At 37.0% G+C, this 12,944-nt stretch overlaps 1 protein-coding gene across 2 annotated transcripts; it reads left to right on the top strand.

The window, feature by feature from the left end:
- Window positions 1-4,738: 4,738 nt before the first annotated feature.
- LOC103460758 (uncharacterized) lies at window positions 4,739-7,818 on the top strand. Of its 2 annotated transcripts, none has more exons than XM_008403060.2 (6): window positions 4,739-5,194; window positions 5,332-5,601; window positions 5,720-5,968; window positions 6,898-7,008; window positions 7,107-7,172; window positions 7,361-7,818. In XM_008403060.2, exons 1-6 carry the CDS (start codon window positions 5,164-5,166, stop codon window positions 7,567-7,569), a joined length of 936 nt encoding a protein of 311 aa, XP_008401282.1. In that variant the 5' UTR covers window positions 4,739-5,163; the 3' UTR covers window positions 7,570-7,818. The 2 variants fall into 2 exon arrangements, with proteins under 2 accessions (XP_008401282.1, XP_008401281.1); XM_008403059.2 differs by having other exon boundaries at window positions 6,895-7,008.
- Window positions 7,819-12,944: the final 5,126 nt, after the last annotated feature.

Here is a 12,944-nt window from a genome sequence, read left to right as displayed (position 1 = left end):
CAATATTTGCAGCTTTTTAATGAACATTCTTAAAGTTAATCATCTTTTTCCTACACAATGATTACTGAGAAATCCAAGCACATCAAAATGTCATCATTGATTAAATTATTGTTGTTTGTGGTTTTTTGATGGTCTTMTTCTTTTTYGCCTTAGGTCCGCGCTGCTGCAGGAAATCCTCTCCTGCYGTCCCTAAAGCCACTTCAGATTTAAACAATAAATCTTAAAGTACTGCGATATGTGCTGAGGTTTTCTACTGAATTTTTACATGTCACTGTACAATAAGTTGTATAAGTTTTCCTCTGGTAAAAAGGTTAGACTGTCTCCATTTAATTTGCTCAATATTTTACAATATATAATGTTTAAGTTTGGTTTGGTTGGAGCTGTGTGTGTGGCTGATTTATCAAAACATACAACAGAAAAACAAAATAAACCGTTRTCACATTTTGGGGTCAAAGTTGGAAAGAATGTTCCAGTTTTACAAGTAGAGCTTTGCTGTCACTCAGGTTAATCTATTTTTGAAYACAATCATGTTATATTTATATTGTACAAACAAAGATTATACTGTACAAGCATGACTTTTATATAGCATAAGTTTATTTTAATGGCTATATGGTATTTTAATCAATTAAATTGTGTTGATTTATGATTTTAGCAGTTGTCACAGAACAAAAAGACAAGAAAAACAGAAATGGAAAGAACTGCAAAGAGAAATTTAGCAAGCAAAAAAAAAKTWAAKAAATATGTGGGCTGGGTTAAACCTTATCTGCCTCTCTATCTCTGTCCTCAACTGCCAATTGCAACAACCCAGTCCTGATAGAAAGTGAAAGGAGAAGATACAGTTGTTTGGTGTCAACGTTAAAACAGATCCTGTCCGCAGACACCAAGTTGAAGAATCACATTCTCTAAATACCATCAGAGGAGCTGAAAAATACCCCCAGGTTTTCTGGGTAATGTAAACCTGACAAAAGAACAAAAAGAAAGCAGCCTTCATTTCTTTCACTGCAATGGAAATTTCAGTGGGAATCTATGTTGCCCTTCTTGCTCTTGCAGCCTCAACAGGTAAGTCTTTTATGATTTTAAAACTGTTGAGTTTAAACATAATAGTTTAACTTTCACTTATGTCAATATGATGAAAGCTCAGACCAAGAATAACAGACCCAGCTGTAAACAACCACTGACTACAATGCCACTGCAGTATTAGATTCCAGATAACATGATGTAGAGGATGGCACTGTCATGATCCGTGTGTTATTTTTGAGTTTTTTCTGTGTGGTCCTGTTCCCTGTGAGTCTCTGGGTCTTCCCCATTGATTGTTTCCCAGGTGTGTCTCGTTCCCTGTGATTACCCTCCCACTGTATTTAGTCCCACCTGTTGTCTGTGTTCCTTGTCGATTGTGTCGACAAGGATCAATTGTGGACAGAGTGACGCATGTCGTCACTCTGTCTGTGCTCTCCAGTAGTACTGTTAAGTCCTGGTTTAGCTGTGTGCTTGTTTTCCTGCCATGCTGCCTGTCCTGGACTGTCTACGAGCAATATATTCATTAAATTCATCATCATCTTACCTGGGTCTCAGCGTTTCCCTCACCACTTCCACCCACCTCTATGACAGGCACCATGATTACGTTTAAGAGGAAAAACAAGTTTTAGAGACTTTTAACAATAATTGTAGCAAAACAGATCAGTTAGTGACACATTTAAAACTGTATGATGGGAAAACTCAGACAGAGGAAGTGAGACAAGCCACCCAACAAGTTGAGCAAGAGGAAAAGTTCCTGTCTGGWTCCAGGAACCCAGAACTCTGTTTGCTGCTTCTGCACATYCTGTCTGCATTTCCCTTCACTTTYACCATCGATAAAAAACTATTGCCAACATATTTTTCAATATTGTGTTACAAAAGAGACAGCTTCCTTTTCTTCATTGATAACACAATCTGATGCATATGGTAAGTTAAAGTCTGACTTTAAGGACATTTCATGTTTTTCTGCTCCAGTTCAATCTGCACCAGCTCAAGGATATTCCAGTCAATATTATAAAGATGCACAGGGACAAACAAATCAAACGCAGACAAACACCAAGCTGGCTTCTCATAACACCACAACAGGTAATGCTCACGATTTGTTGTTTGWACAAGATGATTTTAATTTAATTACACTACATTCTGATAAAACAGATTCATACAAATGCCTTCTGTGGCATTTGAATATCTCATCACAATGCTAAGCTGCTTTTGTTGCATCTGTATTTAGAAATGTTGAAGAAACAAAAATAGTGCGGCCTTGTGTTAAAAAAGCCCAAATAGTTTGACAATTTACTTGGTTTGATTTCCTCCAGGAAACAGAAAAACTGCAGTTTAGTAAGAGATAAATACAGTTCAAATATTTTTTTGGAACATTTTCAAAGAAATTGAATAATCAATCTGAAACATTYTCTTACATTCATTCTTCATAGTAATTTGAACATTTTATTGTCTTGTGTAACAACATGTGTTCTGTGCGATGCTTCAGCTGAATGTATGAAAAATTCAGTTTTGTGTGTTTGTGTGAATTTTTCCTCTTTTTTCAGGAGCAAAGATTTCACGTGGGCAAATGATCGGCATCATTGTCGGCGTCATTGTTGTTGCACTTATATTCACCGTTCCTTGTGCTGTTAAGGCAGGTATGTTTGAAAAAGAAAACATGTATTTTACTGGTAAAATATTAACAATATCCAATAGAGAAAAAAGGGACGACATCGCCAGTTAATACTTAATTTATGCTAAACCTAATTTAAAGGTCAGAATAAATTTATACTGTCATCTTTGCATCTTTTAGAAAGAAAAATTGAAAAAAGATGAATGTTTTTGAAAGAACATGATTATGTTGATAATGCATATTTATTTATTTTTCAGGTCTCAGTCGTTCTTGGGCAAAATGTTTTGAGTGTTATTGTGACTGTTGTCAGTTATGCTTTGGYATAATACTTGCTATAGTTGGATGCGCTGAACCTGCATTGTGACGCAGCGCTTTGACTTTCTCTGGGGCTTTTCTGCAGAAGCTCAGCACCTCCAGGGAGCCACGCTGCTGCACTCAATCAGACAAATGGAAAACCTATGGAGTATTTTAATTGCACCACTGCATTATGGGCTGCGGACATTGTTTTGTTTTAAGTGTTTTCAGCTTTTACATTAATTTCAGAGTTAAACAGAGACTGTATGGGATGATTAATTAAGTGGTTTTGTATTTTAAGATTTGTCTTGCAAGTTTGGATTTCTTGATATTTTTATCATTATTTTTGTTTTGTTTCTTCTCTAGTTGGCAATTGAACATCCATCAAACTCTAGTGGTTTATTTGTTTGTTAGGTCAGTTGGGCTGTTAAATATTCATCACTGCATCAGATAAAARCAGAATTGTAATCTTTGATAGATCTATTTAGCTGGAACAATTATGTTGAATGACATTCAGTGGACAAATAAATGTATGATTTAAAAATATTACACTTATGAAAGAGTAGAATGTTTGCTTTGTTTCTTTTNTATTTTACTGGTAAAATATTAACAATATCCAATAGAGAAAAAAGGGACGACATCGCCAGTTAATACTTAATTTATGCTAAACCTAATTTAAAGGTCAGAATAAATTTATACTGTCATCTTTGCATCTTTTAGAAAGAAAAATTGAAAAAAGATGAATGTTTTTGAAAGAACATGATTATGTTGATAATGCATATTTATTTATTTTTCAGGTCTCAGTCGTTCTTGGGCAAAATGTTTTGAGTGTTATTGTGACTGTTGTCAGTTATGCTTTGGYATAATACTTGCTATAGTTGGATGCGCTGAACCTGCATTGTGACGCAGCGCTTTGACTTTCTCTGGGGCTTTTCTGCAGAAGCTCAGCACCTCCAGGGAGCCACGCTGCTGCACTCAATCAGACAAATGGAAAACCTATGGAGTATTTTAATTGCACCACTGCATTATGGGCTGCGGACATTGTTTTGTTTTAAGTGTTTTCAGCTTTTACATTAATTTCAGAGTTAAACAGAGACTGTATGGGATGATTAATTAAGTGGTTTTGTATTTTAAGATTTGTCTTGCAAGTTTGGATTTCTTGATATTTTTATCATTATTTTTGTTTTGTTTCTTCTCTAGTTGGCAATTGAACATCCATCAAACTCTAGTGGTTTATTTGTTTGTTAGGTCAGTTGGGCTGTTAAATATTCATCACTGCATCAGATAAAARCAGAATTGTAATCTTTGATAGATCTATTTAGCTGGAACAATTATGTTGAATGACATTCAGTGGACAAATAAATGTATGATTTAAAAATATTACACTTATGAAAGAGTAGAATGTTTGCTTTGTTTCTTTTCAATTCTTGTAAATATTTGACATCTKGTAACTGTTCATAAATGAAGGGTATTTCTTCACTAATTTGTTTAATATTTATACTATCATGTATACATTCCTATAGAAAATATTATTTTAATACTAACCTCTTTATCTCAATACATTATGTACTAATACATTTGAAAAAATAAAATTTGTCAGATGCATCAAAATTCATGTCTAATTGCAATAAACCTTTTCTATGACATGTTTTCATATTCAGGATGGAAACATGTTAATATATCAGTACATCCAGACAAATTGACCTTATTTTCTAAACAAAGTCTGTAAAAGGTAACTGGTTGAGCTCCAGCTATTGGAGCTCAGAGGTCATGTGACACTCAGATGCAGAAACAAGCAGAAAACAAACAATTGTGATATTTTAGTTGTTTGCAGTCCATCCAGGAGATGCATACAAGTCACATATATCTGAAAACGTGAACGACGACGCAAATTTAAAAAGAAAACTGACCTAACAAAAAGTWAGAATTAAGCAGAAAGGCCTGCAGCTTTGGYGAGATGATTGGAACACGCTGCTCCCTAGTGGTCATGTTGCTGAAAATTACAACATCTCATTTAATGGTCACATCACATAAAATACAGACGTCAGAGTTTCAACACGGTTCGCCATCCTTAAGTGACAAAGTCCATCAGAGCAGGTTGATTTAATGCATGTTTTATTTTTAGACTGGATGTTTTTTTGACTGGACGTCCTGTGACGTTTGTACATCGTCTAAACACTGAAACAGGAAGTTGTGGTTGCAGTGAAAACAGTYGGTGCTCAGACCTCCGTTCAGTCAATATGGAGATCACAACACTGTGYGCTGTTTTTGGTAAGTTAAACAATTCAGTCAAATGATCTTAATTTGTGGTGTATAAAAGTMAAYTCTGGTTGCATGTTAGTTGGTGAAGGCATTTCCTCACTGTATCTCCACACAGCTCTTCATTYACTGGCTRCTTCCTTCTACAGCTTCTTTCCAGGTCCTTCCCAACAGATTGCAGTTCTTCCAGTATGAATCTGTGGCCTTCAGCCTGAACTGTGACCAGCAGGAAGACGCTGCTGCCTGGACAATAAAAAGGAACACATCCAAACAAATCAGCTCACTTTGTCCTTCATATACCGCTGACAGGAACAAATCTAYRTGCTTCCTAAGTGAGCTTTATGAAATGGACTCTGGAGTTTACTGGTGTGAATCTGAAGCTGGGAAGATCAGCAACACCATCAGCATCACTGTCACTGGTAAAATATGAACTAAACACTGTTTATTCTCTTGTTGATGATAAATATTTGGATCAGTTTAACCTTCTCAGATTTTTCTAGAGGAATCCACAAATGAGAGAGATGTTTTTTTATTCAGACGGAGAGTTGATCCTGGAGATCCCAGCTCTCCCAGTGATGGAAGGAGACRAAGTGGTTCTGCGATGCAGAACGAGGAGAAAATTATCTGGAAATAATTCATCTACATTTTATAAAGACGAGCTTTTCATTGGGAGCAGCATGAGAGGAAACATAACTCTACAGAGGGTTTCTAAATCTGATGAAGGAAACTACMGGTGCCACATGTCTGGAGTTGGAGAATCACCAGACAGTTTTCTGACTGTCAGAGGTTAGTGGGTCCAAAACATCATATCGAGTGTTGGAATGGGAATAATCTAGATTAAAAACATGAAACATGCATTTACTCTGCATGTCACTGAGTGGAAACAAAGATGTGAAGGTACAGGTCTGTGTTCAGTTGGGATTTTTAGAGAGGAGACGCTAATAACTGAACTCTGTTATTAACCAGACCAACATTTTTTCTTAAAAAGAAAATATGGAGGATGATCCAAAGAATTTCATACCCAACCAGGAAGAAACATTGTGCCAAAAAACATAGATATGAACTTTCTACCCTTAACTGAACCCTGATTACGGATAATGAGTGGCTCTCCCAGTATAACTCCAGATGATGTTCATGTCTGTTACCCAGATCTGACCAGTGCAKGGAGTTGAAGTCTTCAGCTCCCAATSAGSACTCAGGAAATCTGAAAAAATAAAGTTTCTGTATGTAAAATTGCTCCACTTTGGTCCAGATTGGTTTTGTGTTRCCATCTTTGGCTTTTCAACASAGGGTTGTTGTACTCCAGTTTATTTTTGCTGTAAAATGAGTAACAATGGTCAATAAATGATGGCAGGCAGCTTAAGGTAAGTCAATTCACCAAGCTTCAAATTACCCGGTTATTGTCATAGATTTCACAAGGAGTAAGTAAATATAAACCACCTGGAAAGATTCAAGGTCATCACCTTGAATACAAACCCTACATAAATTGGTTGGTAAATAACCTAAAATGCTTCATTTTATAGTTTTATGAATAAKATTTTCCCTACAAGCTCATATAATTGAGTTGGGATTGATTTGAAGCTTTATTTTCATGCATATAGATTTATGAAGTTATTTCTRACTGACAGTGTTGACTGTTGTCTCTGGGATGAAACTGCAGCCAGTCTTTGCTGTGMTACTTTGTCTCTAACCTGTGGTTTTCTGCTCTGAAGCAGGATTTCCTGAATCGCCGCCTTCTCTACATGGAGACATCGTACTTCCTGTGATGGTCACTGGAGTTTCATTCTTTCTAGTCATGTTTTTCTGTCTATGGAGAAACCATCCAGGTCAGACATCACTTAGTTTTACTCTGTGAAACGTGAAAACTATCCATGTTAGGCTGTAACTAAATATGATTAAAAATTAAACCTTTTCTATTATACAGACAGTTATGACTCTTCCACTGTGTTTTATACTGGAGGAATCAACAGACAAACACAAAGAGCAAAAGGTAAACTTGAACCCACTCAGAACGTGACAGAACCGTGGCTTTCTTTTTGTYMCAACTGGATGCTCTTTCAGTTGAAGATTTTTATTCAAAATACAAATATTTTTAAGAAAATAAGATGYTTTACAGTTTATTTTCAGCTAAATGTACACTAGAAAATTAAACAAAAATGTTAAAAATGAGTATTTTAGTTTCAGATGATTTCCAGAGGGGGCGCTGCTCTGAGATGTCCACTGTGGTCGTGTACAGACCCGTCCACAGWCCCGTCCRCAGACCTGCGCTCGCTTCGGCAGGAGTTCGGACTTATAAAGCCTTCAGAGAGTTCAGGACGAAACAACAAATATTTCCATCTTTGCATAATAAAAGTGTAGCCCTCTCACCTGCCAACGACTATAATTAATACAAAAGACTGAACAGATTACAGTTTAAAGATATGAGTCGTTTGTATCATGTTCGAACACTTCTGACGGTATACGATGTTTTTGTTCAAAGTTCTGCATGATTATAGTGGAGTTTCTGTTTGTTTATATGTAGCCCAAGAAACTGACAACTGAATGTTCAATCAATAACATCCTGGAGAGATCAATATTTTTATTGAAAAATTGTAAATATTACATGTTTTTATTTTGAAATGTAGTTTTTTTWAAAACATTAGCAGAATATAGACAAGGTTTATTTACCAGATCGCACCACTATATCTATATRAATATGATCACAACCCATAATGGTCATAAKCTATCTTTTATCCAGTCCTCTGCGCTGCTTAACTGACCTGAAAGTTTCTTTAATTATTATTTGTTAATGTCCATATTCATGCAGCAATAGCTGCCAGGTAGGAAATATGGACAACTAWTGCTTTTTTCAGTCTAAAAGAAGCCAGTGGTCACCATGTTGTTTTTTCTGCTGTGGTTCTGATAATCTGAGCAGRACGCTGAGTCAGCAGTCTGTTCCTGGAAACTCTGGGCTTCCTGTCGTTGTCATAAATGCTTCATTTTTCTTACCGCTCAGTCTGTTGAGAAACCACCAAGGTGCCATGACGTTATTCAGCAAGCACAGCCGTAAATAACTTATTTATTTCCCAACTAATTGGTTTTATGAAAAGCCAACATGTACTTTGTGCTGCAGATAAATGTCCATCCTCAGTTGCATCATCAGAACAGCAGCGATGGTGAAATGTCTTTTGTTTTGTTCATCAGCGAGCAGACGTCTGATGTGACTGTGGTTCTGTGGTTCTGCTCAGACCAACAGGATGTTCTGTAGAATCGGCTTTCAGTCGAGGTTGGAAGAAACAAACAGTCTGATCTTCTGCACTGATAAACAGTAAATGCAGTTTGACTCAGTATTTGTGAAGATTCTGGGCCACAGCCGCTCATCAACAGTGAAAATCCAAGAACATTTGAGCATCACTCTAAAAACATGTCAAACTATTAATTTTTAAGAGTTCAGACAACAAATTTACCGTAATACTTGTAAATAAGTGCAGTGGAAACCATCTTTGTACTACTTTGGACGGCTGGGTCTTTAATTCTGCTTTTGCAGGTTCAGCCAGTCAAAACCAAGAAAAATAAAAGCACATSTTGGATTGTTGCTTCACAAATGTTTAGGTTTGATTTAAATGTTCACACTGTCAGATAAACCTGGAGTAGATTTTTATTTGAAAACAAAGACATTTTGTTGTAGCATGAAACACAACTGGAAACTTTAAATTTAAATGAATTAATCCAAACCATATTTGTGTCTTTTAGATAGCAAAAGATAATAAATATGGTGTCAAAATAATCAGATTTACACTGTTTCTGATAACTTTGCTTGGCTAAAATATATACAACAAAAGAAAGTCGGTATATCACACCATCACCTACTTAAATAATGTGATTAAATTAACTGTTTTCCAAGCCTTAAATTAAAAATACCAGTTTCAGAGTTTTTATTAACTAACTGGTGAAGTTCAGTTTATCTAAAATACTAATGTATATATAGTTTTATGAATCCTCTTCATGGGTTTCCTCTTCCTCTGCCGGTGCTGAAACATCTTCAAAGGTTTCAGATTCTGCTTCTTTTTGGATCGTTTTCAGCTGAAGAAGGAAAAATTATGTAGATTCACTGACCTGGTCATTTAAAACACAATCTAGTGTAGAGAACTGTTCTGAAACCGAAGCAAACCTGGTTCTTCTTGTTTTCATACTCCTTCCTCAGACCCTTCAGGTCTCTGTCAAGCTCCTCCCTCCACTCTCGCTCCTCTGCGATTATTGTTTTAAACTGTAATGAAGTGAGACATTTTATTCATCATTAGCTATGAAAGCATGAAGCTCAGGGATCTGCAGTGTTCCTGTCTCACCTCCTGGTTGTATCTCTGCTTCATTTCAGCCAGCTGAGCCTCCAGCTGCTGGTTCTTTTCTGTCAGAGCCTCAGACTGAGCCTGGGCGACTGTCAGCTAAAAAACAAAATGTAGAAAAACATAAAAATACAAAACAAGGATGAGCAAATATAAATCTAAGTCATATAATTTATTTTGAATATCAATTATCAGAAAAAATCTGATTTTTGTGTCATTGATCTCAACTATTGTGATCGGAATAGCTCCCTCTAGCGGCCACAMAGAACATTTCATATAATGTTCACTGAGAAAAAAACTAKGAAAAAAGAAACGTATCATTCCTTCTTTATGACARCAATTACCAGGCATTTCCTGATTATTTGCTTAATGAATAGTTTTTGGCTCATAMATTTATTTTGAAGATAATGTGCTTGTGAAATAAAAATATTAAAATGTTAAATGTGATGAGATGCTAAAGCTCCTAATTTGTTAGGATCTTATTGAAGATGTAATTGAATCTTCTGAAATATGTAGTTTATACAGAATATGAAGACATGAATATGTTTTGCCTGGTTGCGGAGCTCCGTCATCTCTGACGTCATCTCTGACGTCGTCATGTCCTCCAGTTTTGGCTCCTCGGCGGCTGCAGATTGTTCAGGATCAGGGTTTTTCTGCTGCTGCCGTCAGACAGAGGAATGGATGTTGAAGAAGGATTTCAGCACAAAAATAACTTTTCCTAATAGACCTTCACATGTTGATGCCTCAAAAACAACTTTTAATGTAATTATAAGCCAGGAAAAGTGTTATTTATTTTTGTTTTGCTGTTCCCTTAAAAGTTTCTGCTCATAAAGCTTAACTTTATCTCTTATCTTTTAGACTTAAACACTGACTGATCTGTTTAAACGTGTTTCTCTCCCAGACAGGAGAGAAACACATTTTACTTTTCTTCTCTAGATGGTAAAATGAGACTTTTTCCTCTCCACTGTCAACACACACTTACTCACTATCAGAGTTTGTAAATTGCTTCAAGACAAGTTTTGTTCTGTGGTGTCACATAAATATGCTGATTTTTCCTCTTATAACTAAAACACGATGTAGCAACAAGTTCTTTACCTGCACTTTGGAAATAAAACACTTTATCAGTGAATAGAAAATAAATGAACAAACTGGAATCATGCATCTCTGATAAAGATCATTTTCATTTTGAGTTTTAGTCTGCAGAGATGATGAATCTTTATTGTATAAGCTGTGAGTAGAGGTTGCACCTGGTTGTTATGGTTCTGCAGCTCCTTCATCAACACCTGCTGGGACTCTTCTGTCTTCTTCATCGTCTCATGGAGAATTTCAACCTTTTCTGATAAACTCTTTAGCTAAGAAAATGAAAAATGGAGGTAACATACTTTCAGATAACATAAAACTTAGACAAATTCCTGCAATTATGAGTTTTATCTCTGTAGATTGGAAACTTTGCTTGTCTGCATTCAACAACTCAATGCCATCAATCAGGACTCCTGGAAAAGCCTTCAGTTTGGTGAAAACATAAAACCTTTTGGTTTTTGCCGTCCAGCTCTGTTTTCAGCTCCTGCAGGGATTTTTCAGCTTCGTCTCTCTTTTGCTGTTCAGCCTTCAGCTGCTGCAGGACTTCAGCTTCAGACTGATGGTGCAGAAACAACAGAGCAACAGTAAAATGTTTAGTTTCTGTCTGTTTTTACGCTTCAAGGACCAGAATCAGTGATTAGAAACAGAACAAAGTGACGTTTACCTGCTTCTTGTCGTCTTTCTTAGCTTCAGTCAGCTTTTTCTCTAACTCCTTCTTCTCCTTCACCAGAGACTCGGCTTCACGCCTGGATTCTTGTAGCTGCACCACCGGAAACAGAAGACGCCCTTATGATTAAAGCCTTACTGTATGCTATATGGGGCATTTTAAGAGCCATTTGTTCATTTAACAACAGAAGGAAGAGGACCAACCAGGCTCTGCTGCTCCTCAGTCATTTTCTTCAGTTTCTGAGTGATCAAATTCACTTCTTGTTCTTTCTGCCACAGTTTTCTGTCAGTCTGCTGATGGCTGGTCTGAGGCAAACAGAAATAAATGATGTTGAGCTTTTAGGTTGTGTTCAAATCTATAAAACCAAGCAAAAACTCTATTGTAGTTTGGCTACTCTAAAAAGATTATTGTCCCCTTTAAGATAAATTTTTTGGCTTTTTGGTTACATCATTGCTTTATCATGAAATAGAGAAAACTCAGGATCTGTCTAGGGTAGAAAACGATGCTCGCTCTCTTACCTCCAGATCTCTTCTTGCAGTTTCGAGCTCTTTCTCCAGCTGATTTTGAAGGATGTAACGTTTTTCTAAACGATCTTCCAGCTGATGACACAGAAAGATAAAATGCATTATCTTACTCATGAGAATAAACAAGATACACAAGAATGTTTAGACTTTATTTGACTACTTAAATGTATTAATTTGCCATTTTTCCATCCATCCATCCATTTTCTTACACCCTTGTCCCTCAGTGGGGTCGGGAGGGGTGCTGGTGCCTATCTCCAGCTAGCGTACCAGGCGAGAGGCGGGTTACACCCTGGACAGGTCGACAGTCTGTTGCAGGGCAACACAGAGACACACAAGACACACAACCATGCACACACACACTCACACCTAGGGGCAATTTGGAGAGGCCAATTAATCTGACAGTCATGTTTTTGGACTGTGGGAGGAAACCAGAGTACCCGAAGAAAACCCACGCATGCACAGGGAGAACATGCAAACTCCATGCAGAAAGACCGGGGCTGGGAATCGAACCCAGAACCTTCTTGCTGCAAGGCAACAGCTGTGCAGCCCTAATTTGCCATTTTTAAAGAATCCAAAATGAATTTCTATGAAGTTATTTCTGGCTGCAGGTGTTTACAGCATTTTATGAAACCATCCTGTTTATTTTGTTTGTTTATCTAAAATCTAACCAATTTGATATGAAACAAGAAATTTGCTTTAAAGTGACTAAAAAGTTTGATTGTTACCAGCTGCTGTTTTATATACTAAATGTAGTAAAATTTGTTAAAGCCAAAATAACTGGAGGTACTTCACTGTTATTTGTAGTTAAAACAGTGTGAATGTCACAGAGGGAAATACAGCTGTGATGTTTACACCGGGTTATTTAATGTGTGTTGGGGTGCGCGCGCGCATGTGTGTGCCTGTACTTGTTTATATTACCACGCAGGGTCCCGAGCATGGGAGCACACCAACGTTGAGGGGCCCGGCTATGTTGTGGGACCCAAAATGCTGGACCCCGCATGGGAAACCACTCTAAAGCAGCTTGGGATGCTCTCCTAACATGCCTCATGCATTTTTTTCACTTGGCCCACAAGGTAGCAAAAACTGGAAAAGTGTGTGAACAAGAATGTGTGGGGGTGTACTTGTCAGTGAGAATGCATTCCATGCATTCTCACTTATCAGTGAGAATG

This window comes from Poecilia reticulata, unplaced genomic scaffold (genome assembly GCF_000633615.1).
Source record: "Poecilia reticulata strain Guanapo unplaced genomic scaffold, Guppy_female_1.0+MT scaffold_284, whole genome shotgun sequence".
Classification (NCBI taxonomy): Eukaryota; Metazoa; Chordata; class Actinopteri; order Cyprinodontiformes; family Poeciliidae; genus Poecilia; species Poecilia reticulata.
The sequence above is the reverse complement of the archived record's forward strand: the minus strand, read 5'-3'. Positions and strand labels throughout refer to the sequence as shown.